At 52.7% G+C, this 25,687-nt stretch overlaps 2 protein-coding genes across 4 annotated transcripts; one reads left to right on the forward strand and one right to left on the reverse strand.

Annotated features, from left to right (window-relative positions):
* Positions 1–9: 9 nt before the first annotated feature.
* Lrch4 (leucine rich repeats and calponin homology domain containing 4) lies at positions 10–12,998 on the reverse strand. 2 transcript variants are annotated; one of them, XM_048368267.1, is made up of 18 exons: positions 12,718–12,998; positions 9,268–9,412; positions 9,023–9,149; positions 8,743–8,848; positions 4,657–4,793; positions 4,420–4,535; positions 4,188–4,287; positions 3,672–3,762; positions 3,519–3,592; positions 3,349–3,410; positions 3,148–3,264; positions 2,947–3,018; positions 2,770–2,873; positions 2,563–2,646; positions 2,334–2,419; positions 1,540–1,677; positions 1,379–1,456; positions 10–291 (listed from the first exon to the last, which is right to left on the reverse strand). In XM_048368267.1, the coding sequence occupies exons 1-18, from the start codon at positions 12,935–12,937 to the stop codon at positions 187–189; spliced, it is 1,962 nt and encodes a 653-aa protein (XP_048224224.1). In that variant the 5' UTR covers positions 12,938–12,998; the 3' UTR covers positions 10–186. The 2 variants fall into 2 exon arrangements, with proteins under 2 accessions (XP_048224224.1, XP_048224220.1); XM_048368263.1 differs by lacking the exon at positions 10–291 and adding an exon at positions 532–1,117.
* A 395-nt stretch (positions 12,999–13,393) lies between these two features.
* Positions 13,394–23,832, forward strand: Fbxo24 (F-box protein 24). Of its 2 annotated transcripts, none has more exons than XM_048368279.1 (10): positions 13,394–13,482; positions 15,861–15,959; positions 16,532–16,715; positions 17,928–18,166; positions 18,363–18,597; positions 19,667–19,825; positions 20,135–20,256; positions 20,466–20,597; positions 22,341–22,511; positions 23,164–23,832. In XM_048368279.1, exons 1-10 carry the CDS (start codon positions 13,444–13,446, stop codon positions 23,524–23,526), a joined length of 1,743 nt encoding a protein of 580 aa, XP_048224236.1. In that variant the 5' UTR covers positions 13,394–13,443; the 3' UTR covers positions 23,527–23,832. The 2 variants fall into 2 exon arrangements, with proteins under 2 accessions (XP_048224236.1, XP_048224247.1); XM_048368290.1 differs by lacking the exon at positions 13,394–13,482 and adding an exon at positions 15,242–15,606.
* The last annotated feature ends 1,855 nt before the right edge of the window (positions 23,833–25,687 follow it).

Below are 25,687 nucleotides of genomic sequence, written 5' to 3' on the forward strand. Positions count from 1 at the left end.
CGCTGGTCACTCACAGACACGCGCACACCTGAGGGCCGACCCAGGGCCACAGGCCTTTTATTGCGCTCTCGCACCTGCAGGGCTCCCACCCAGGCCCGGCCCAGCCGCACGGCAGCTGAGGGCACAAGGCGTCCCCGCCAAGTCCTGGTTTCGGGCAGAAGCCTGGCATCTTCCATGCCTCCACCCCTAAGGGCTCTCCAGCAGCGCACGGACCATGGCGGCAACGTGGGGGAGGCCCCCGCCCGGGCCCCCCTCATCTTCCAGGATGTGGCGGGGCTGGCACAGGGACTCCTGAGGGGAGGGCCGGGTCAGGTCCGGGTCCCCTGTACGGGGAAGGAGGTCCCGCCAGACATTGCCCCCTAGGGGCCGAGGTACCACACAGCCAATATAGCACGGAGACTACACAGAGGTCAAGGCGGGGACAGGAGGTCAGGGACAGGTCAGGGACAACAGATCGGGACATGGTCGAGGTCAGGCTGGCACATGGATGCCTGGCACAGCAGGAGCAGACGAAAACACACAGCACACAGCTAGTCTGTACAGTTTATACACAGCTAGGGACCCAGCTTGGGCCCCACTGCATCATCTACAAATATAGAATTCTCTCTACAAAACAGATAATTTAGCCCCCCATAGCAGCAAGTGGGGGGAGAGGGAAAGATTCCAGCGCCCCTGGGGGGCAGAGTAGGCGGGGTGGGAGTGGCCATGAAGGCACCATCAGCAGAGACCGGGAGGGGCTACAGGAGGGAGGCCAGAGATTCTGCCCAAGGTCTGGGCACACCAGAGGAGAGGGCTCTGAGGTCAGTGTTCGTGAGCGGGGACACTAGTGTCTTTGGTAGGGTCTGAAGGCACCACCGGTGGGGACAGGGTTGGTAGGAGTCATAAATAGAAGAGGGGGAGAGGAGAGGTGACTTCAGTCCTAGGAACCCAGAAGCCGAGTGTAGACAACATAGAGCAGCAGCATGAAGGCCATGTAGAAGAAGATGAAGCCGCCCAGACCAGAGGGGGGCCAGACAGGCGGAGGGGCCTTGCTCCCCACCCTCAGTGCAGCCTCCAGTGTGGTCTGTAGGCCCTGGACAGTGCCCTGGAGGAGATCCGAGGGCGAGCAGAGGTCAGCCTGGGAAGGGAGGGCAGGACAGATGGACAAGGACAAAGGACAGTCAGCAGCAGCACCCAGACCTCCCTCCCACCCCCTCACATGCCATGGCTAGAGCCACACCAACACAGACATGCAGGGCAGGACACATGCAGACGGAGCATGCAGACATACTTTCTCTAGGAGCAGACACCCCTGTGAACAGAACCCCACCATCCATGCATGGTGCTCAGCTGAACCCAAGAAACCACCACCCTTTAGAGCCAAGATCAGACCCCATACCTCAGGCACCCCCATTTTTCGACAGGCTTCTAAGAAATTCTCCACATTCTTCTGAGACTTGAAGGCACTGAGCTTTGGCTGGAGGTAGGGAAGAAGGGTGAGGAAGAGAACCTGGGAACGTGGGTGCCACCCCCTTCCTCTTCCCTTGGGCCCCAACTGACCACAGCAGGTGAGGGCACATGAATGAAGGGCACAGAGCGGGGCCGCAGCTGGTTGGCCAGCTGACAGAGGATGACCCCATTGGCCAGAGCCTCGGTGAGGTCCTCGGGTAGGGGCTGTTGCAGCCGTGACTCAAGAACCTGGAAACAGGAGAGAGGAGCATGTGGTGTTGGCAGGAAACACGTACCAGGTGGGTGCCAGGTGGAAAAGAGGGTATTGAAGGAGCCCTGATAAAGGGCACTTTATTTTTTTTTACAGTAATTATCTTTATTCTCAATTTGATAAAAGCATTTTATATATACTTTACAGTATAAACAAATTAAGTGCTATATATTTTGTTTATAAAGTGACATAAATTTCAGACATTATATAATTCAATTTGTACAAAAAAGTAAATTTTTAAATAAACTTTGGTTAGTAGAACTGGTTGTATATACTGTCAAATCCATTTCCAAAGTTGTTTAAAAAGACATAAAGGGCACTTTAAGAGGCTGAGTCCAAGTCTGGAGCTGGTAGCTCACGCCTACAATCCTAACTACTCAGGAGGCTGAGACTGGAGGATTGCGATAGCAAGTCGGCCTGGGCAGGAAAATCTAGGAGACTCTTATCTCCAGTTAACTATTAAAAAGCCAGAAGTGGAACTGTGGCTTAAGTAGTAGAATGCTAGCTTTGAGCAAAAAAGCTCAAGGACCACACCCAGGCTCTGAGTTCAAGCTCCAGAACCAGCACAAAAAGAAGAAGAAAAGAGAAGAGGTTAAGCCTATGCCTGGCCCATGCAGACCCCACCCCTGCTTACCTGGCGTAGTTGGGACATTAATTCTTTCTGGTCCATATCTCGGGGCGACGGCCGAAGTCTCACGGCAGAGTCTGGTGAGGACAGGCCTAGTAGGAAGAGGAGGGCATCACTATCTCCCACCCCACGGCATTGATTAGATGGTGCCCACTGCCTGGCACCCTTTGAGGGGGGACCTGGAGAGAAGTGCAGGTGCAGCTGAGGCAGAGCTGGGGAGGGCAGGGAGACCCACCTGGGCCACTCTGAGAGGACGACCGGAAGAGGAAGCTGTTTGGTCTCTGAATGGAGCTGAGTGGCCGGGGAGCAGGTGCTATCCCTTGGTGGGGGGGACAGAACCATGTAAGAAAGAAAGACATCTTCTCCTCTCAGTGTTCCACTTGTCCCCCACAGGCCACCAATCCCACGCACCCCCATCCTTCCCTCCACATCCCCATCCTACCTGGTCCAGCTATGGAAACAGGCTCTGGGGTGAGAGGAGCAGGTACAGGAGCTCCCTGTCCCCCAGATGCTCCCAGCTGGGTAGTGCTGGGTTTGGGGGGGCCACTGAGGAGACAGAGAGAGCATTAGAGGGTGGGTCAAAGGGAAGGGTGGAAAGCGGGATCAGAGAGGAACCTACTTGTAGGCAGCCTGGGTGGACACGAGTGGGGCGGTGCCTCCCCCGGCAGCCCGGAGCCCCAGCTTCAGGAAACTGGAGGAAGCAGGAGAGGCAGAGTCAGTGCCACTGGGCGAGCCACAGACCCACGCAGCCCTCTCTCTCCAGAGGTGCTCTGGGGTCCCAGCCTCCAGCGGGAGTCCCCCAGGGCTCAAGCGCCCTCACCTGTCCTTCCTGGGGGCTCCCCAGCCCCCACTCTGCTGCTGTTGCCGCCGCTCCCGTTCCTGCCACAACTGCAAGGAGTCTGGGCGCCTCCGCTCCTCCCCGGCAGGCTCCTCTCGCCTGAGGGGGATGGGGTAGTTGAGTAAAGAGGGGGGCCAGGGTTGTGTGTACAGGGTCTAAGTGTGGGCTCAGGGTCTGGTGTACCTGCTGCTTAATGCCCTCTCCCCATCCCCTGGCACAGGGCTTAATTCAGGTGTCTGCTGCTCCTAGAGAGAGAACAAGGGCTGAGAAGCCTGGTTCTCCAGGCCTGCACAGGTGCCTCCCCACCCCAACTAGAGCCCTTGCCTTGAGGAGGGGCATGGCAACATCCTCACCTCAGCAGTACCACGATCTTCCTCCCCAGGAACATGGCTGTCAATGAAGTCAATCTGGTCTGGGTCCCCATCCGCTGGAAGGGCCAGGAAGCATACGTGAGCGAGCAATTGGGGGACTTTAGACCCTCTTTCACACCATCCCTTCTTACTCACCAGAACCATCCTCTTTCCGTTCTCTGGGGCCTCGAGACTCCCGGGCCAGCTCGGAGATCCGGAAGGACAGCTCTGAGAATTCATCTGTTGACTATAAAGCCGGGTGTGTGTGTGTGTGTGTGTGTGTGACTGTGCACTGTAGGGGGCTCCTGGGTGGACTGAGATTGGGGCCTGTGGCTGGGGAAGCCCTTCCTGGGACAGAGATGGGGAAGGAGGTTTTCCAGCTCTCAGCCTGAGATTCAGCTGTATCAGGCAGCTGGACGCTGGTGTCTCACACCTGCAATCCTAGCTACTCAGGAAGCTGATCTGAGGATCAAAAGCCAGCCTGCACAGGCTGTGTGTGAGACTCCTCTCCAATGAACCACCAAAAAAGCCGGAAGTAGAGCTGTGGCTCAAGTGGTAGACAGTGCCCAGGCCGAGTTCAAGCCCTAGTACCAACACACACACACACACACCATGCAAAGTCCCCAACACAGATTCTCTTCAGAATGGATGCCTGGGGAAAGGAGACCTTACCTCATTTCCAGACCACCTCTTGCTGCCACTGTCAACGCTGTGGAAGCCTGAGTCCAGCCCACCATCATATCGACGTCCCGGAAATAAATCCTCAGCAGGACTGGAGCGGCCAGAGAAACCCAGTCAGCCCATGCAAGCAGCGCTTACCCCCCCATAGAGACCAAGCAAGGGTCCTTGTGCCAGGAAGGAGCATGAAGAACTTAGGGTGTCCTTCTTTCCCATCAGGACTTACCAGGGACTGAAACTTGGGGGATGGGAAGGGACCAGGTCCCCTAGAGCAGCCCCCCCACGACGCCCTGCCTCTGTGGACAGGTACTTGAAGATGTGAAGTTTCCCCTTCAGGCAGATCTGTGAGAAGAGGGAGGGAGGGAGAAGGTCCCCTAGGTCCTGCTGCCCTAGCAAAGGGATTGCCCCATACTCCTGTGTAATCCCACCCCGGACCCCAGCATCCACCCAGCCCATACCTCACCTGGGCAGGTGGGCTCTGCAGAGGGTTGCTGTCCAGCAGAATGACCTGCAGGTGCCTGAGGCGGCAGAAGGAGACCGGAATGCGGGAGACACGGTTACAGGAGAAATCCAGGCGGACCAGAGGAAGGTCCCCCAGCTCTGGGGGTGGGTGAGGGAAGAGTCAGGAGCAGGCCAGAGCCAGGGGCCCTATCTTCCCTTCCTTGCCTTCTTCTCTGGCCCGCTAGTCACCCCTGGCTCCACCAGGGGCTTGTGTCTCTTGCCAGGAGCTACCTCCCTGCTGTTATTCCCACTCACATCTGCCCCACCTCTGCATAATGCCTATCTGGAAGCAGATGCAATCCTAGCTACTCACGCTAGGAAATCAAAATCAGCCCAGGCAAGAAAATCTGTAAGACTCTAACCTCCAATTAACTACCAAAAAGCTGGAAGTGGAGCTGTGGCTCAAGTTGCAGAACACTAGCCTTGAGGAAAAAAGCTAACAAACAGCACCAGGCCCTGAGTTCAAGCCCGAGTACTGGTGTACATGCATGTGTACATGTACATACACGCATACACACAATAAATAAACACACACAATAAATAAAATAAGTCCATTGGGGCTCCAGCTCCTGCCCACTTCCCTCCTCATCCATCTTGCAAAGATCAGCATGAGACACAAATCAAATCATGACATCCACTGGTCAAACCCTCCCAAGGCCCAACACCTGGGCCTGGGCTGCTGCAGATAGGTGAGCTGTGCTCTGCTCAAGAGGAACCCACAGACTGCAGTCTCCCTGCCCTGTGCTATCCTTGCGGGAGGCTCTGCCTTACTACTGGGAATGTAATTCTTGCTAATTCTCAGGAAGGCAGTCTGGATTTGTGGTTTCCCTAGACACAGAATACAATGGCAGCCCATCTGGGGTCAAAGCTTTTTCCATCTGGCTCCACTCCCATTTTCCCACCGCACCATCTACCCCTTCCAGTCCAGTCCTTCAGTTTCTGCCCTTCCCACATCCTCTTTACTCAGCTGGGAGCAACAAATGGAAATCCAAGCTACGCATCTTTCAAGGTTCCATTCAACATTTATCTCCTCCTCTATGAGTCTTTCCAGAGGCCCCAGAGTCATGGAATTAATTCTTCCCCTGGGTCCCTGGGGCATTTTGTTGGATCACTTTCCATGGCACAGGGAAAGTGTTGATCAAATATCTGTAACCTTACTGTGTGCCAGAAACTCATGCCTGTAATCCTAGCTACTCAGGAGGCTGAGCTGAGGATCGTGGTACAAAGCCAGCCCAGGCAGAAAAGTCTGTGAGACTTTTTTTTTTTTTGGCCAGTCCTTAGCCTTAAACTCAGGGCCTGAGCACTGTCCCTGGCTTCTTTGTTGCTCAAGGCTAGCACTCTGCCACTTGAGCCACAGCGCCACTTCTGGCCATTTTGTATATATGTGGCACTGAGGAATCGAACCCAGGGCTTCATGTAAAGGAGGCAAGCATTCTTGCCACTAGGCCATATTCCCAGCCCTGTGAGACTCTTATCTCCAATTAATTACCAGGAAACCGGAAGTGACCCTGTGGTTCAAGTGGTAGAATGCTAGAGGGAGAGTATCCAGGCCCAGGGTTTAAATCCCAAACCAACAAGATTGTAACCTCTATGATGGTTGAATGTGTCCCCAAATGTCATGTGTTAGAAACTTCATCACCAAATTCATATAGTTCTTAAAATTAGTACATATTAGTTTTACAAAGGGGGTTTTACACCATGTTATTTCAAGACCCAAATTAATAGTTTGGTGTTTGGAGGTGAGAACTACTCTGAGGAATGGCTGAGTCTCTCCTATTGATGCCTCCAATACAGCAAGACAGCCTCACCAGGGGCCCAGAAGATGCTGGCACCATGCCCTTGGGCTTTTCTAACTCCAGACCCAGAGCAAAATAAAATTCTCGCCCCCTCCCCACCTCTCCACTTTGTGCTGGTACTGGGGCTTGAACTCAGGGCCTAGGCACTGTCCCTGAGCTTTTTTGCTCAAGGCTATTGCTCTACCACTTTGAGCCACAGTGCTACTTCAATTTTCTTGTGGTTAACTGGAGTTAAGAGCCTCACAGACTTTTGCCCACGTTGGCTTCAAACCACCATGATCCTCAGATCTCAGCCTCCTGAGTAGCTAGGATTACAGGTATGAGCCACCAGTGCCTGGCATCAATGACTTGTATCTCGCCACAACAGAAATGGACTAAGACACCTGCTAACTCTAAAGGAAAAGAGAGCAAGCTCAGAAACAGGGTGTGGGGAGACAGAGAAACAGGTGATCACCCCACTCTTCTCTAGCTCTTTAAAATTAGGTTCAACTGGGAACCAGTTGAGTGCCACAGTTCAAATCCAAGTACTGGGGGGAAGAAAGATGCCAACTGGGCACTGGTGGCTCACAGCTGTATCCTAGTTACTGAGGAGACTGAGATCTGAGGATCATGGTTCAAAAAACCAACCCAGGTGGAACTGTGGTACAAGTGGTAGAGCACTAGCCTTGAGCAAAAAAAATTAGGGACAGTGCCCAGGGTCCTGAGTTCCAGTCCTAGGCCAGCATAAATAAGTAAAATAAAATAAATAGGACAAGGGATTTCATTGTGCTATATACATATAATTTAATGGTGTTTATCCCTTACCCTCTCCCCTCCTGCTAGCTCCCACCTCCAAATAGCCCCACCCCTACTCTCACTTACACTCTTGTCATCTTTAAGTCTAGATTCTGTTTTGGCTTGCCTTTCTGATTACATCTGTGATGGACATTGCTCCCTCCCACCTCTCTGGAGGTTCCTCTGCCTGAATGAAGGGTGGAAATTTTTCTTTCCAAGTCCAGCTTGTGCTAGGCCAAAACTTCTGAGCAGAGCCCTGTTCCCCTCTGCCTCCCTGCCCTGTTAAAGCTTCCTGAACTAGCAGTTCCCTATACATACCTCTCTCCCCCCATTAAGCCATTAAGCCCTTGAGAATTGGCTCCAGACCTTAATCACATCAGCAACCTCTACTTGGCCCCCACATAGAACAAAGGGGTACACACACACAGTAACAATGCTGGCTGAATACAAGAAGGTGTGCCTACTTCTCAGCAGAGGCTCTCAAATGTTGGTGTGTCACAATTAGCTCACTGAAATGGGACTGTCAGACTGCCACACAAGGCGCCACTGATTCACAGCGCTGGGGAGGAGGAGCAGGATGTCAACTGACTCCAGGTTGGAGAGCTCCTGATGGGGTACATGGTGATACTGGATGACCTTGAAGGGCCCTTCCAACCTTGAGACTGTACAGAGCCACCCTGCTCACCCCTCCTCCTTCCCATGCCCATCTCTGTTTTTTGTAAAACAGAGCTAGTACTCCCTGCCTTCTTAGCCTCAGAGCTCTGCTATGGTCAAGAGCAAATACAAGCATTTACAGTTTACTTTCAATGCTGTAGAGACCCAGGATTCTTTGATGATCCCTTGCCTACAACTTCTCCAACATAGAGGCATTATGTCTATGGGCCTGAGTCCTCCAGATGCACATGTTGGGGGTCGCAACCCGTAAAGGGATGGTATAAGGAGGTAGGGTCTATGGGTGGTTATTAAGGTAATGAAGGTGGATCCCTCAAGAACAGAATTAATGTCTTATATAAAGAGGGCCCAGCCAGGCACTGTGGCTCATGCCAGTCATCCTAGCTACTCAGGAGGCTAAGATCTGAGGATCCTGGTTCAAAGCCAGCCTGGGCAGGAAAGTCCATGAAACTCTTATCTCTAGTTAACCAGTAAAAAGTGGCTCAAGTAGTAGGGCACCAGCCTTGAGTGTAAAAGCAAAGTGAGAGAGCCCAAGCCCTGAGTTCAAACCACAGTGACAGCACACATACACAGAGAGCCCAGAGAAGTCTCTGTGCTACTGAGGACACAAGACGGTGGTCTGCAGAAGAGTGCCCTCACTAAAACCTGGCCACCCTAGTACCCTCATCTTGGTCTCCTAGCTTCTAGAACTCTGAGAAGTAAGTTTTGGTTGTTTATATGCTACCCTGTCTATGGTATCTTTGTTACCACAGCCTGAGCTTGCACACACACAGACACACACACATCCAGGTCTTTGTTTTCCTTACCATCAGGCAGAGTACTAAGCTGGTTCCTGCGAACATTGAGATCGCGCAGGGAACGGAGGCTGCACAGCTCGGCGGGGAGGATCTGTAGCTCATTGCTGCTCACATCCTAGGTTCGAGAAAACAGCCAGAAGAATCCATGAGAACACAATCATGAGAAAGTACCCTCCCATCTGTGTCTGGCTGCTTGCCTTTGGTCCAAGCCTTTCCCAGAGAATGCTTCCTGTCTGTCCCCAGCCTCCCTCCCTCACAGAGGTCAAGGGTCCCTGCTCCCTAGCCTCACAAGCTGCCGCAGGCTTCCCAAGGTGCCGATGTCGGGAGGTAGGGCTCCCAGCTTGTTGTTGCTGACAATGAGCACTCGCAGGGGAAGCTGGCAGATGTAGGGTGGCAAGGATGACAGCTGGTTCCGGCTGTGGAAGGGAGAGGGGCAGCGGGCTCACTCCCTGGGCCTGGCATCCTCACAGGGCCAGGGAGGGAAGCTCCATGCACTGAGGCCTGGAGACTGGTGGGGATGAGCTCCCCTGTTACCTGAGGTTGAGGTAGGTGAGGGCTGTGAGGTTTCCCAAGGCGGGGTTCAGGCATCTCAGGCAGTTGTGGTAGAGGCTCAGGCCTTCCAGGGACACCAGCTGGCATGCTGCCTCGGGTACCTCGGGAAACCGGTTCCGGGACAGGTCTAGGAGAAGCAATTGTCAGAGTTTGCAAAGGCCCTGTCCCGCATGAGGGGCCCCAAATGACCCCTAAGTCAGCTGGTCAGCTCCCTTCCCATAGCTGACTTACAAGAACCAAGCCCAGATATCTGGGCTCCTTAAGGAGACAATGCAGCCTTCTGCTGGATGACCAGAAAGGCAAAGAGAAGGCAAAGGTGTTGGGGTCACTGACTAAGCAGCCATCAGTGAGTGAGAAGCCCACTGGGGAGTGGGGATATATCATGAATGCCACCTTCAAGTTCACAAACGAAGAGCTATCCTGCTAGATCTTGTAACCAGTGGCTCCTTGAGCTCTGGAATGCAAGGGAAGGTAGAAGGCAAAAAAAAAAAAAAAAAAAAAAAAGTCATAATATGGGGCTGCACTCATAGGAAAAGTCAGGTGGGGGTGGAGGGGGCTCAGAGGAAAGCAAATGCTTAGTATGTGCCCTGGTTTAATCCCCAGCATTGAAGAAAAACAAAAGTAAGGTGATAGGATGGGAGGCGTCCAAGAAGGACTTAGGGACTGCTGCAAAAGTCCTTCCTCCCAATTCAATGTTTTCCTCATGGAAGAAGCCAAGGTCATTCACTATATCCTGGTTCTAGAGATTACATAAAGTTCCTAACACTGGACAACATTTTTTTTTCATCAGGCCCCAGGACCAAGGGACTGTGAAGTTCTAGCTTGCCCAGGAGTGGAGGGAAAAGCAGAAGAATGGGCTAGAGCCTGGGGCTAAAGTTCTCAGACCCTTTCCTTCTTGTCTCCCCTGCCCCAGCACTGGCAGCCTTCCTCTGTTTCCTCCAGATTGACCTGGACCACAGAGTTCAGTCCTCTTGCAAGTATCTTGGATGTGACAGGGAGTGGCGAGGAGGCAGACCTAGGGGTCTGAGCTTTAGTTTCTGTTTGCCCAGCTCAGCCTGCACTGGGAGGGGCCCAGGCCTGCTAAGGGAAGTCCCAGGCAACAGGCCTTGGGGGAGCTTCTTGAGGACTTTCCTTGGGGGGGTAGGGGAAAGCAAAAGGCTAAGAGGAGGGGAGGGGGGACTTATTCCCCAAGGAAATGAATCTTGTGACAGGAAATAGAAGTAGAAACAATCCATCAGATCATGGCTGGTAGGATCTGTTTATGCCTACTCCACAGCGCTGCCCCAGTGGACATGGAAGCTGTAGCTAAAAGACAGTTCCGGAGTCCTCCCATATCTACCCACTCCCCAACCAACACCTGCCTGCCTCCTCTGCGCTAGCATATGTGTTTGCATGTGTCTGTGGATGCAGAGGTGGAGAGCAAATTCTCATGGGGTAAGGGTGGCAGGGCACACTCCAGGGGCGGAAGGGAGCCCAGGCTGCAGGAGGCGGGGCTCAGGGGCACAGGATGTGGGCTGTGGGAGAAGGAGCTATATACTTCTCCTTTGCTACAGTAGCCTCGCCCCTGTCCAAAACTCTTCCTACTAGTGGTCCCAGGGAACAAAGTCCTAGTATCTGGAGCCTGAGCAGGGGGAACTTGTTGGGAAGGCTCAGAACTAGCAGGGAGGTCAGGAGGAGAGGAGAAGCAGAGTGTTGAAGTGTTCAATCTAGGTTGAAGGACAAAGAACAGAGGACAGGGTAGGGAGGACTGTTTGACCACTTCCCCTTTATACTCCAAGCTAGGAGCACTCTGCTTGAAGAGAAGGAACAGAGGAGAGTGATCTGTCCACATGGAACCCAACCTGGTGTAGAACTTGGGTTCTGCAAGGATTGGGGAGGGCAAAGAGCAGGGATTTTCCTTGTTCCACCACCCAAGAGAACCCATGGGAACAGGGGCTGCACCCACAGCAGGAATGCTAGGGAGGTGGCTGGGTGGGGGCAGGGGCTAGGAGGCTCGGGGAGTTCTTGGTAGTTTTCCCCAAGAGTCTACTTCACTGAGACAGAGCCCTAAGAAGTAAAGAATAACATTTGGTCTTTGTCCAAAAAAAAAAAAAAGTGAGGGAGAGGGGAGAAGGAACAGACGGCCAATGTCACACAGCTGCTGAGGTCAATCTGGAGCTGGGGGTGGGGGGAGGCTGGAAGGGTTAGGATTGGCTCAAGGGGGTTGTCCATTTTCCAAATTCACTCATTGTATAGTGGGCAAGAAGAACGTAGTGGTTTAAACTGGTTCTCCCCAAAACAGCAAAAAAGTACGCCCCAGTCTATATAGCCTGAGTGGTTGCATGGGTGTGTGTGTGTGAAGGGGAGCTACCTACTGGAAGAGAAATGTATTCTTTCATTCAACCCCATAACCCCAATTCTGAAGCTGGATGAGAAGCAAAAGACTCTTTATACAACAGCCTAGGCTGGGTGGGGCTTGGGGAATGCGGGTGTTCCCCCCTCAGTCTCACCACCCCCCCATCTGACAGCCCAAGGTCAAAGGAGCAGCTGAAGCTTGACTCACCTGTCACAACAGAGTTCCCAGCACACACACACACACACACACACACACACACACACCCCAAACCAACAGGCACCAGAGTGGATGGGACATGATTAGAAGAATCTTGCCAGTTAGTAGGAAACAGAAGGAAAGTCTCCAGAGGAGACCTCCTCTAGCTAGGAGATCGAATTTCCTTCTTCCCAGTAACTGCCTCGAATTCCCCCCACTTCCCCCAAAGGGAAAGCAGAAGCTGCAATGGGAATGGTAGGATTCTTATGAGGTCACAGGCACCAGTGACCTCACAGACGCAGGAAAGAGGAGGAATCTCAGCTATAGGGGCCAAGGATAATGAGAGGAAAAACTCGGGACAAGAGTTCAGGGAGGTAGATTTGCTTCCTTCCCTGGGTTGGCTGGGTGATTAGTGGGGCCTGGCACCAGAGGGGGCGGGGCTACGACCAAGTCAGCAGAAACATCCGGTTGTTAGGGGCGATACATAGTGGAAGTGGGGTAGAAGTTGGAGACGGACGAGGAGGAAGAGATAGAAACGATTTTAGAGTAGCTGGCGGGGTATGACTTGCTTTTGGGCAACGATCTCAGAACCGAGGTGGAAGGGAACATGCAAATGAGCCCACCAGGTGAGGGGCGGGACCACCGTACAGGTGCACGGTATGCAAATAAAGTGGGCTCTCAAACAGCGCCCAGACAGTCACGCTAGGCAAAACGACCAGTGCGCCCATTCATTGTCCCGCGGTTCCCACAATCGGGAGCGGGTGGTCGCAGGCTACGCCAATCAAGGCCCGAGAGCTCCCGGCTGCTAGGTGAAAGGGCGGGCCTCCCCGAGGGCGGGGCCGGGGCGGAACTATGCAAATGAGGGTCGCGGCCTCCTTCCCCCAGCCCCCATGCGCACTCACCTGCCTGAGTGATGTCTGACAGGTCATAGCTACGGGCCGCGCCCCGGGGGAAGTGCTTCAAGCGTCGGTTAGACAAGTTTAGGGTCCCGGTGGCTACGGCCTCCTCTAGGGCTCGCTCTGCACTACGGCTCCCGGGCAGACCCGGAGACCCTGGTACGGAGATCGTGGCTGCTGCCTCTTCACCCCCGGCGGCGAGAGGAGCCGCCACCGCCGCCGCCATCCGCTCCCGGCGGCTCCCGTTGCCTGACTGACGGGACCCGCCGTCTCTCCCTTCCCCTCCCCCGCCCAGGAGCCTCCGTAGTAGCCTCGAGTGGGAGGGAACGGGGTCCCGGACCCAGCGAACCAATCGTAGGCGAGAGACGCGTCGGAAGCGGCTAATCAAAACCCGGCGGAGGGGTGGAGCCTTCGGCGCCCGAGCCCGGCCAGAGAAGGGCGGGGGAAAGAATGGAGCACTCGCCAACGGCCGACGCTCTGGCCGGCCCGCCCCGCGCAGTCACGTCCAATCACAATGCTCACGGCTGGCGGTGGAGCCAATGAGGGACAAGCAGAAGGCGGGGATGCCGGCACGCCACTAGAAGTGCTTGAGAGTTACAAGGCCGCGAGCCGGAGGCGAACACCAATTGCAAATCAGATACAGGCGAGTGACTTGTCAAGATGGCCAATTAGAACCTCGGAGGGCACCTGCCCCGGCCTCTTCTCTGAGGGACGGCTCTACCGACCAATAGCATGGGCGAGAAGGCGTTCCCTTCGCTAAAGAGGAGGCGGGTGAGCTAGAACTTTTGAGACGGAGGTAAAGAGAGCGAGCGGGCGCCGCGGGCCGGTTCACTGCACGGCTGGCTGGGGACGCTGCTTCCAGCTGGCCTCGATGGGAAGCTAGCCAGCGTCGAGGGTGTGGGAGGCCGAGGGGAGCCGGTGCAAGCGGGGTGGTCCTGGTGTCGGGGGCCATTTTCGCTGCGGAGGTTAAAGGCCAAGCGTGGGTCTCGCGAACCCCCTGGTTAGGACCTGGGCTGACGCACCAGAGGAATTTAGAAAGGACATCAGGAAACTGAGGCAGAGTGAAGTTAATGAGTTGCAGCAAGAGCAAACAGCAAGATCCTACCTAGAATCAGGGGCCGGTGGCTTCACGCCTGTAATCCTAGGTACTCAAGAGGATGGGGTTCGAAGCCAGCCTGGACAGGAAAGTCCGTGAGCCTCTTCAATTAACCACCAAAATAGAGCCGGAAGTGGAGCTGTAGCTCCAGTGGTAGAGCGACACCCTTTTGTGAAAAATCTCTGGGACAGTGCTCAAGCCCTGAGTTCGTCAGCACCTGCACCCTGCACAAAGCATAGCAAAAAAATCCTAGTAACTGGCATCAGCCAGAGATTAATCCTCCACACAGAACTCTTTCCCACTTCATCTTTGGAACCTCTTATTTGCTTTTTTTTTGGGGGGGGGGTGAAATGGATAAACGAGTTCCCCAAATGCAAGATGGAACAACATTTTCTGTCCGCTTGGAGAGCCTAAAACCCTTTGTAATGACTTAAGACCCCAGTAGAATCCACTCGTGCTGATAGTTGACCACTAGTAGCTGAAGTTTTCTCTGTTCTAGGTCACATTTGAGATATCCAAATGTTTAAATATTTATTAAATTGTTAGTGCCAGATACTAGTGGCTCACACCTGTAGTCCTAGCTACCCAGGAGGCTGAGATCTGAGGATCCAGGTTCAAAGCCACCTGGGGCAGAAAAGTCCATAAGACTTAGCTCCACTTAGCCAGCAAAAAGCCAGAAGTGGAGCAGTAGTAGAGTGCCAGCCTTGCCCAAAAATGCTTACAGGACAGTGCCCAGTCCCTGAATTGAAACCCTAACACCAACATATACATACACATAAAGAATTACTAACAGTTCCTTCTTAGGTATTTCTGGCTAGTTGCAATAAAGGAGCAGGAGTGTGGGTGGACAGTCCATTCACTGACAGCTACTACAGTCAATGATTAGACCTGTATTGATGAATGAATCTATAATCCTGTGCAGTATGGACTGGTTGTCTCACAGGACTGGGTTCCTTTGAGCCCCTGAAGAAGCGATTCCCTGATTTATTGCTGTAAATAGACATACTCCTTCATACCTGGTTACACAACAACCTTATCTGTTTGTCCTGGTAATTTTCATCCTCCACAAGAAAAGCTGAACAGCTTTTTAGCTTAGGGAGATTCTAAGTTTTCAGAGCAAATCCATTCCTTTCCCTACATTAACAACTTGTTTCTTGTAAATGAAATGATGTTGCTGGTCACCAAGAAAGCAGTATGCTTTCAAATGTGTCGTCATGAGAATTGTACTAAATTATTTCTGCTTTTATCTGATGAATACACAATGGTCCTTTTTCTTTCCAGCAACTGTCAAAACTGAGTTTATACCTTTCTCTTCTTTCCTTTTTATCCCCGGGTTTATACTCAAGCTACAAATCTCTGAAGGCCCTGGTCTGTGAAGGATTCCTCAAGTGGGAAAAATCTACTTCAAAATGGAGGCTTCCTCTATCAGTAGTTCACACTTTCTTTCTTCAGTAACATACATAGCCCTTGGGCCATCTGGTGGCTAGAGGCTAAGCTAGAATCTAGAATCCAGCTCCTGGGCCAAGTTAAGGAAGATAGATCACAGTGAGCTGAACAGTGAGGTCACAGAGAGGTTTGTTTGCCCCAGACTCCATGGGGGAGGGGCTTAGGAGGGAGAGGGGCCCCAGAGGTCCCCCAAGCCCAGGCAGGGACATGGTGTGGGAAAGACAGCAACGGGGACAGGGCCCTGGAGAGATGAGGGCAGGAGAAGGGAGGGGCTGGTCAGGATGGTGAGGAGAAACTGGAGACAGAAGCCGCAAATATTGACTGGGCTGTGCACATGGGAGGAGGGGCGCAGGGTGAGGGGGTGTCCAGGCAAGGGAAGGGCAGGAAGCTGAGAGCATTCAGAGAGAGATCTGGGGGTGGGCCAGAGGACAGGCAGGCAAACAGGGAGGGAAGGCCCTGGGATCTGGAAGGAGGGAGGACCCAACAGCACACAGCTGCTGCAATTAGATAAGCAGCTAGACAGGAGTTCAGGAAAGACTGATTGACAGCACAGAACAAGAGAGGCGGGATGCACCAAACCCCCATGCTCTCCCTTCTCCTCCCATAGGTAAAGCGGACCTGCCCTTCTTGTGGCCCAGAGCCTAGAGGTGAAGAAAAGAAGGGGAGAGGGAACCCTATTTCTGTTCAGTTGTTCCCCCCAGAGCTGGTGAGTCTTTCATGGGCAAGTATTAAGAATGGAGGGGCAGGGCTGGGGTTATAGCCTAGTGGCAAGAGTGCCTGCCTCGGATACATGAGGCCCTAGGTTCGATTCCCCAGCACCACATATACAGAAAACGGCCAGAAGCGGCGCTGTGGCTCAAGTGGCAGAGTGCTAGCCTTGAGCGGGAAGAAGCCAGGGACAGTGCTCAGGCCCTGAGTCCAAGGCCCAGGACTGGCCAAAAAAAAAAAAAAAAAAAGAATGGAGGGGCAGACTGGGTGCCGGTGGCTCTCGCCTGTAAATCTTAGCTAAGCAACTCAGGAGGCTAAAATCTAAGGATCACACTTCAAAGCTAGCCCAGCAAGAATGTCCATGAGACTCTTACATCCAATTATCCACCAAAAAAAAAGCCAGATTTGGAGCTGTGGCTCAAGTGATTGAGCTTTGAGCAAACAAGTTCAGCGACAGTGCCCAAGCCCTGAGTTCAAAGCCACAAGACCAGAAAAACAACAACAAAAAAGGCAGACCACAGGAGGGACTGCCAGTGACTCCTGCTTCCCCCTCTTGTCCCTTCCCACTAGGTGGAACACATCATTTCATTTCTTCCAGTCAGAGATGTGGTCGCCCTTGGCCAGACGTGCCGCTACTTCCACGAAGTGTGCGACGCTGAGGGCGTGTGGAGACGCATCTGCCGCCGGCTCAGTCCGCGCCTCCGAGAGCAGAGTTCTGGGGTCCGGCCCTGGAAGAGAGCTGCCATTCTGAACTGTACACCTTCCCCAGCACCTCCTCCTCTCCTTGCCTCTGTCCTTTCCTTCCTGGGGGCACTTCCTGCTCTAGAGTTAGTGGATCACCTCTGTGCCAACCTCCAGATTCAAACATTCTTCCACACGCTAAGACTGATGACAGACATGCCACCCACAGCCCTCGTGTTATCCCTCCACACACCAGCTCCTCCAGATCTCACACACAGCACCCCTATTCCACAGTACCACGAGTGTTCCCTTCTCTAAACCAGAGTTTCCAAGCTTCACCATCTTTAACAAGAAAGATCGGTGGCAGGGCGATCTGAGGCATTGTGAGATGGTCAGCAGCTAACAGCTCCTTCTCTAGTTGTGACAGCAAAGCTTAAGACCCTTACTCTAAAATCCTTTTCAGCGGGGCTGGGAATGTGGCCTAGTGGCAAGAGTGCTTGCCTCCTATACATGAGGCCCTGGGTTTGATTCCTCAGCACCACATATACAGAAAATGGCCAGAAGTGGTGCTGTGGCTCAAGTGGCAGAGTACTAGCCTTGAGCAAAAAAGAAGCCAGGGACAGTGCTCAGGCCCTGAGTTCACGGCCTAGGACCGGCCCAAAAAAAAAAAGAAAAAAAGCCTTTTCAGCCAGGTGCCGGTGGCTCGTGCCTGTCATCCTAGCTACTCAGGCTGAGATCTGCCACCTTGGGCAGGAAAGTCCTTGAGACTCTTATCTCCAATGAGCCACCAGAAAACCAGAAGTGGCACTGTGGTTCAAAGTGGTAGAGCATTAGCCTTGAGCAAAAACAGCTCAGAGACAGCACATTCAAGCCCCATAACTAACTTACTTCTACTCCAGAGAGCTCTAACCCCATTACTTCTTTCACAAACAGGGAAATTAGGGAAGAAGACCCACCCACAAAGCAGATCCTCAGCTGGGGGTGAGGGGAGGTTCCTGACCTTTCCAGGTCATTCTTTTCTTCTTTCTGCCTCTCTTTATTTATTCTTATATTTCCTTGATGTCTTGGATGCATGGTTGCACTAAAGAGATGCTAAGAAGCCTGTGGCTGGCCCTTGGCTGAGGTGGGGGCAGATCTAAGCTTTCCACAGCTACTTAGTCCTGGGGATAGGGTAAAAATGCTGAACACCAGTGTGTCTGAAAAATCTAGCTTGCCCCAAGCCCTGAACCTTTGCCCTCATGTCAACTGGCATCCCTTAAACCTTCCATCTCCTTCCATTCCCCAGACACCAAGGGCCTGTATTTCCAAGCATTTGGAGGCCGCCGCCGATGTCTCAGCAAGAGTGTGGCACCCCTGCTAGCCCATGGCTACCGCCGCTTCTTGCCTACGAAGGACCATGTGTTCATCCTTGACTACGTAGGAACTCTCTTCTTCCTCAAAAATGCCCTGGTCTCCTCCACCCTTGGCCAGATCCAGTGGAAACGGGCCTGCCACTACGTTGTGTTGTGTCGAGGAGCCAAAGATGTAAGCAGCTGAGAGCCAACTCCCTCTTGCAGAGCCCAGTCCCTAGGGCCTTCCTTAGGAGAGGTGTCAGCACATGTGCCCTCTCCTGCCAAGAACCTAAAAACAAGGACCCAAGTCTCCCAGCTCCTACTCCAGGATTCACCTTCCTTCCTCCCTCATGTTGGCCCTTGCTCTCACCTCTGGCCTTTCTCCACAGTTTGCTTCAGACCCAAGGTGTGACACTGTTTACCGTAAATACCTGTACGTCTTGGCTACTCGTGAGCAGCCAGCTGTGGTAGGCTCAACTGGCAGCCAAGCCTGTGACTGTGTTGAGGTCTACCTGCAGTCCAGTGGGCAGAGAGTCTTCAAGATGACATTCCACCACTCCATGAGCTTCAAACAGATTGTGCTGGTTGGTCAGGAGACCCATCGTGCCCTACTGCTGCTCACAGGTATGGTACAGAAGCAGTGGTTGGCAAAAGTTTCCAGCAGATTCCTCAAGGCAGGCTGTGTGGTAGAGAGGAGGGCCATTTGGGGTTCTGTGTCTAAACATAAACAGTCTGCCACTGCTGGTGTGTGTGTGTGTGTGTGTGTGTTGGTCCTAAGACTTGAACTCAGGGCTTGGATGCTGTCCCTGAGCTTTTACACTCATAGCTAGTTCTCTAGCACTTGAGCCTACAACTGTACTAATGGCTCTTTGGTAGTTCATTGGAGACCAGAGTCTCATGGACTTGCTCCTGCCCAGACTAGCTTCAAACTGTGATCCTCAGTTCTCAGCCTCCTGAGTAGCTAGAATTAGAAGCATGAGCCACTAGCATCCAGCTAGTTCTGCTTCTATCCATCTCCCAGCCTAGAATTCTGAATTTGAAGAATCCCTGCTACAGGGCTGGGGATATAGCCTAGTGGCAAGAGTGCCTGCCTCGGATACACGAGGCCCTAGGTTCGATTCCCCAGCACCACATATACAGAAAACGGCCAGAAGCGGCGCTGTGGCTCAAGTGGCAGAGTGCTAGCCTTGAGCGGGAAGAAGCCAGGGACAGTGCTCAGGCCCTGAGTCCAAGGCCCAGGACTGGCCAAAAAAAAAAAAAAGAATCCCTGCTACAAACAAACAAAAAACAGTTTGGAAACCACTGCTCTCATAAAAGCCTGATTTTTAAAAAATTCTAAATCTCCCAGCCTCTATGCCAGGTACCTCACTTTGTACCCTAGACTGCCTCTCAGTTTCCCAGTATCCTTTCCATCAGCTTACACCCCCAAGGCTTGAGAGCCTCTGGCCTTCTGAATGCCACATGGATTCACCCTGAATTCTCAACACCTTTATTAGACAGCTACTGTTTCTCTCCACCACCTCTCACATGGAAGTACTTCCTTGGTTTAGTTGGGAGCCCAGGGAACCCTTTTTCTTCCAACCTCCCTTTAGCTGTCAATGCTTCATCCTCTGTAGCATGGGAAGGAAAGGGTGAGTGACTTTAACACAGATATTGTCCCCTTCCCCAAATGCCTGCCCCCTCTTGTCCCCAGAGGAAGGAAAGATCTACTCTCTGGTAGTGAACGAGACGCAGCTGGACCAGCCACGTTCCTACACAGTCCAGCTGGCACTCAGGAAGGTGTCTCGCTGCCTGCCCCACCTGCGGGTAACCTGCATGGCTTCCAACCAGAGCAGCACCCTCTACATCACCGGTAAGATGGGCCTCGCTGCCTCTTAAGACCCCATGTCCATGTCCCGGGGAGGGGGGGGCATGGACAGACCTTCCAAATGGTGACACCCCTTGCCCTTATTCTAGCTCCAAAGTGGGAAGTCCTTATGGGATCCTAGTGAAGAGATGGCGGTAGGCTCCCCGGGGTGGGGGTGGGGGGGACAGAGCTGCTATCTCTCTCATCCTATGTGTTGAGACGCCTTGAATCTCACAGCTTTCATCCCAGGTGGGGGCTTGTGCTTAGGAAATGGGTGCCCAAAGCTGCTGAGCTGAGGGCTCCCAATCCCCCCAGACCAGGGGGGAGTATATTTTGAGGTGCACACCCCAGGGGTGTATCGTGATCTCTTTGGGACCCTTCAAGCCTTTGATCCCCTGGACCAGCAGATGCCGCTTGCTCTTTCACTGCCTGCCAAGGTAAGGTGCTGGGGGTACAGGCAGAAGGGGTGGAGCCTGAACCAGGGGTGGGAATCAGTTGATCTGGGTCGAGGAGGAGAGCAGGTGAGAGGAAATCAGCTGGGGGAGATGGGGTGGGGATGGAAGATTCCCAGTTGGTTGGGTCAGGAACTCCAGCATTGCTTTAAAGGAAACCGAGTGCCCACTGATCCTCCTGTCTCCCCTCCTAGATCCTATTCTGTGCTCTTGGCTACAATCACGTTGGCCTGGTGGATGAATTTGGCCGAATTTTTATGCAGGGAAATAATAGATATGGGCAGCTGGGGACAGGGGACAAGATGGACCGAGGAGAACCCACCCAGGTAAGAAAGGCTCTCTCCGCTCTTTACTTTTCCAGTCTCTGTGGAGCACTTTTGTCTCCTCTGTGTGCCAGGCCCTCAGGCAGGGCTGACACTAAGGAGGCCCGTTCTGTGGTTCTGTGCATTCTACATCGTGTTCACAGTGGGGATGTATGGGGGGGCGTGGCCAGAGTAACAACAAGACATGGGCAGGGCCTGGTGGGTTACACAGGATTCAGGTAGGGCTAGGTAGGGAAGGGTGTCTATGCTGTGAGGATGGGGTTGGTTGGTTGAAGCTTGCTTGTGGCTGCCTGGCTGGAAGCAGAGGATCCCTGGAGATGGGTGAGATGGGGGTTCACAAGCCAGGAGCCATAGTGATCTCTCATGGGTGACGGAGCAGGTCAGCTGGTCCTCGGGCACAGGAGGCTGGTGAAGGCCAGGGGCTGATACGTGGCAGTGAGAATGGAAAAGAGTGGCTTTAGGACAAGGTTGAGGGGAAAATAAACAGGCCCCTCCAGACTAATTACTGGCTTGAAGAAGAGGAAAGAGTGGGAATTTGACCTTTTTTTTTTTTTTTCTGACAGTGAGAGAGAGTAAAGGGCTAACTTGGAAACTGCCTAGCTGGCACTTCAAGTCCAAGGTGGGACAAGATTGAAATGACAAAAGCAGAGACAGAGGGGCAACAGGGGCCATAGCCACCATGGTCAGCAAGGGACAGGTATCATGACTGTCCATAGTGTATTCCAGAAGCTATGGATGGAAGGGGGGACAGTGTAGGGGATAGTGGTGGCAGTGTGAAAATGGAGAAGTGACGTAGTTTTATCTTGTTTAGGTGTGCGTGTGTGTGTGTGTGTGTGTGTGTGTGTGTGTGTGTATGCTGGTACTGGGGCTTGAACTCAGGACCCTGGCACTGTCTCTTAGCCTTATCTCTCAAGGGTAGCATTCTACCACTTGAACCACAGCTCTACTTCTCTTGCCTGTGTCTTTGGAACTGGAGTGCCCGTACACTTGAGAGAATAATCACAGAGCAAAGGCTCTGGAAGTTGGCAGCTGGGTAACCAGATACCTTCGGATTGAGCATGTCAGGAGTGTGCTAGGAGAAAAGCCACATCACAGAGAGCTTCAGGAAGGACTGGCTGTTGCAGGGAACAAGAGTACAGTCAAATCTGGGTGCCAATGGCACATACTATAATCCTAGCTACTCAGGAGGCTGAGATCTGATCAAGGTTTGAAGCCAGCTGGGACAGGAAAGTCCATGAGACTCTGAACTCCAATTAGCCACCAAAAATCTGGAAGTGGGGCTGAAACTCAAGTGGTAGGGCGCTAGCCTTGAGCAAAAGAGCTCAAAGACAGTGTCCAGGCCCTGAGTTCAAGCCCCAGGACCAGCACATAAATAAATATATCCAGGGACTGGGAATGTGACCTAGTGGAAGAATGTTGCCTAGCATGCATGAAGCCCTGGGTTTGATTCCTCAGCACCACATACATAGAAAAAGCCAGAAGTGGCTCTGTGGCTCAAGTGGTAGAGTGCTAGCCTTGAGCAAAAAGAAGCCAGGGACAGTGCTCAGGCCCTGAGTTCAAACCCCAGGACTGGCAATAAGTAAATAAATCCATACATACATAAATAAGGATAGATTGAGGGAGTCTGCATCCTGCAGGTACCCATGTCTTCCTTCCATTACACTCTGCCCTAAGCTTCTGTCAACCCTCTCTGACTGAGGAGTCACCTGGTGCTCCCTGCTCAAGGCTGCTTCCATGTGTCTGCAGGTACATTACCTGCAGCGCCCCATTGCCCTGTGGTGCGGCCTCAACCATTCCCTGGTGCTGAGCCAGGGCTTGGACTTCAGCAAGGAGCTGCTGGGCTGTGGCTGCGGGGCCGGAGGCCGCCTCCCCGGTTGGCCAAAAGGAAGTGCCTCCTTCGTCAAGCTCCATGTCAAGGTCAGAGCCAGGGTCATGCAACAGGGCCCCTGGGGAGGGAAACAATGCATGGCCCCAAGGACTGCAGCTAGCATTCCTTCCCTTTCTGTTGCTCCCTTTTCTTTCTCACTTTATAGACCAGGCTGGTCTCAAAACTTGATCCTCTACCTGGCTCACCAGACTGAGACTCCTGCCGGGACCCAGAGGTTCCATTTCTCTAGGACCACACCTCTCTTCTCTTCCTGCCAGGCACATAGATACCCTTGGCTCTCCCTTAGCAGACCCCTTGTTAGACCTTACCCAGCCCTGGCACCTAGCCAGGTAGAGCTCACTTGCTGTCCCAGGGCTGATCTGAGAAGGGACCCACATAACAGTTGGATTCAGCTGGGCACTTGTGGCTCGCACCTGTCATCCTAGCCACTCAGGACACTGAGATCTGAGGATCCTGATTCAAAGCCAGGCAGCAGAAATCCATCTCCAATGAATGATCAAAAAGCTGAAAGTGGAGCTGCTTTTCAAATGGTTGATCACCAGCTGTGAACAAAAGAAAGAGAGAAAGAAGGGACCCCCTCCCCCCAAAAAAGAAAGAAAGAAAAGGAAAGATGGCAGCTGGATCGCTTCTTGGGACCCTTGCAGCTTGATCCCCTCAGCCTTCCTCCTTCTCTCCTCCCAGGTCCCCCTGTGTGCCTGTTCTCTCTGCTCTACCCGGGAATGCCTCTACATGCTGGCCAGCCATGACATCGAGCACGGCCCTGCCTATCGGGACCTACCACCTAGCAAGGCAGTGGGGAGCCCGGAGCCAAGCCTGGGGGCTGGAGCTCTACAGGACCCCGGGGGGACAGCCCGGGCCTGTGAGGAGTACCTCAGCCAGATCCACAGGTGCCCTACATTGCAGGACCGCATGGAGAAGATGAAGGAGATCGTGGGATGGATGCCCTTGATGGCGGCACAGAAGGACTTCTTCTGGGAGGCCCTGGACATGCTGCAGAGGGCTGCTGGCGGGGCTGTGTCAGACCCCTCGACCCCCGAGAGCTGACCCCCTCCCTAAGCCTCAGCCCTGGAGGAGAGATGGTGCGGTAGCATGGACACTGTGGGTGCCTGTGGGAAGGGGCTACGGGGTGGGAGGGGTTGGAGATGGGGACTCTTTTGTAAAAGGTTCAGGGGCTGCCCAGCCTGACTATCATGGACAAGAGATTTGATGGACAAATAGAATAAAAGGCTGAAGTGAGGCCTGCTTTGGAGCCCTGGGGCCTGGAAGGATGGGGGTAGGAGATGGGGGTACAATGACTGTCCCAGTGGATGAAGGAGCACTCAGGCTCTTAGATGAGTGCTGAGCCCCCCAACTCACTTTCCCTTCCCAACTCCTAAAACCTGTTTTGTGTTGTTTTCCTCAGTGTGGGGCTTGAACTCAGGGCCTGTGTGCTGTCCCTGAGCTTTTTTTTTTTTTTTTTGCTCAAGGCCAGTACTCTTAACACTTGAACCACAGCTCCACTTCTGGCTTTTTGGTGGCTCATTGGAGCTGAGTCTCACAGACTTTCCTGCCCAGGCTGGCTTTGAACTGTGATCCTCAGATCTCAATGTCAGATACTGAGATCTCCTGAGTAACTAGGATGACAGTTTGTGGGCCAGTCTTTTTGGCTTGGGAGCCCTGGCCCCTCTTTCTGGAACAATTCATCACATGTACTACTTGGCTCCCCAGTTTGAGTCCTCTCAACACGTCTCATCCTGATAGGCCACTGCCTCCTGACTCTAGAAAGCTCCATGCTGCATTGCCCTCATTCCAGTGAAGGAACACCTACCTCTTCCTTCACCAGGCCTGGTCTCCTCTGACCATCTTTTACTTTAAAAAATTTTTTTAAATTTTTATAAAGGTGATGCACAGAGGGGTTACAGTTAATAAGTCAGGTAAAGAGTACATTTTTTGTTTGAACAGTGTCAGCCCTTCCCTTGCTCTCTCAGTTTTTCCCTCCCATCCCTGCCCACAAGTTGTATAGTTCATTTTCAGCATAGTGTCTAGTGAGTGCCACTGCTGCATTGGTTCACCCTCTGTCCCTCCATTTCTGTGTGTCCCTTTACCCTCCCAAAGGCAGATGAACAAGACAAAAAGAAAATAAAAACAGCAACAAAGGAAAAAAAAACTCGTTTTCATTCCTGGAGTTCTTTTTTTTTGCGGGTGGGAGGGGCAGTGTCTGTCATGGGGCTTGAACTTGGGGCTTGGGTACTGTCCCTGAGCTCTTTTGCTCAAGGGTAGCGCTGTACCATTTGGAGCCACAGTGCCACTTCTGGTTTTCTAGTGGTTAATTGGAAATAGTCTCACAGACTTTCCTGCCCAGGCTGGCTTTGAACTGCAATCCCTAGATCTCAGTCTCCTGAGTAGCTAGGATTGTTGGCATGAGCCACCAGTGCCCAGACATAGAAAGATACTATTTTCTGCCAGTCTTGGGGCTTGAACTCAGGGCCTGGGCACTGTCCCTGAGCTTCTTTTGCTCAAGGCTAGCATTCAACCACTTGAGCCACAGCGCCACTTCTGGCTTTTTCTGTTTATGTGGTGCTGAGGAACCAAACCCAGGGCTTCACGCATGCTAGGCAAGCACTTGACCACTAAGCCCCATTCTCAGTGAAGTAAATATTTTATATGATCAGATGCACATAGGCATTACACCTTAGTGTTCCTCCCCTAAGAGTATCCTCCTTGGGTCTCATTGTGTGTGGATGCCTAAAGTCTTGTATGGTTTATCATGTCCTGTGAATTTTATTTTTTTAATTTACTTTATTATTTTAGAGGTGATATATAGCAGGGTTACATTTGCATGCGTCAGGTAATAAGTACATTTCCTTTCATACAGTGTCATCTGTTCCCTCATTCTCTCCCATCCCCACCCCCCCATCTCCACTCTCAAGTTGCATAGTTCACTTTCACCAATGTCCAGTGCGCTCCATTGTTGCACGTTTCCATCCTTTGTCCACCCTCACTTCCTCATAGGAGTGAAAACACTGGGTGCTAGTTTTTCCTAAGATAGGGAAGCACGCCTACAGTGTCAGGATGTCAGGTACACACCATCATACCCAGATTCTTCTCTTGAGATAGTCTCTTGTTGTTCTGCCCCAGCTGGCCTGGAACCACAATCCTCCCTATCTCAGCCTCCCAGGGATGAGAGGAATCACCAACACCCTGTTGTCATCAAATAAGATGACAA

Source organism: Perognathus longimembris, chromosome 1 (assembly GCF_023159225.1).
Source record: "Perognathus longimembris pacificus isolate PPM17 chromosome 1, ASM2315922v1, whole genome shotgun sequence".
Taxonomy (NCBI): domain Eukaryota; kingdom Metazoa; phylum Chordata; class Mammalia; order Rodentia; family Heteromyidae; genus Perognathus; species Perognathus longimembris.

Bases quoted from the DNA above. Each gene is read 5' to 3' on its own strand.
- Lrch4 (XM_048368263.1), bottom strand. From the start codon at position 12,937: ATGGCGGCGGCGGTGGCGGCTCCTCTCGCCGCCGGGGGTGAAGAGGCA. The intron at 9,150-9,267 runs GTAACAGGGGAG...TCCCTTCCACAG, and splicing joins CTCACCTACCTCAACCTCAG to CCGGAACCAGCTGTCATCCT. The intron at 8,849-9,022 runs GTGAGGCTAGGG...TCTCGAACCTAG, and splicing joins TGGGAAGCCTGCGGCAGCTT to GATGTGAGCAGCAATGAGCT.
- Fbxo24 (XM_048368290.1), top strand. From the start codon at position 15,535: ATGGTGAGGAGAAACTGGAGACAGAAGCCGCAAATATTGACTGGGCTG. The intron at 18,598-19,666 runs GTATGGTACAGA...TCTTGTCCCCAG, and splicing joins TGCCCTACTGCTGCTCACAG to AGGAAGGAAAGATCTACTCT. The intron at 20,598-22,340 runs GTAAGAAAGGCT...ATGTGTCTGCAG, and splicing joins ACCGAGGAGAACCCACCCAG to GTACATTACCTGCAGCGCCC.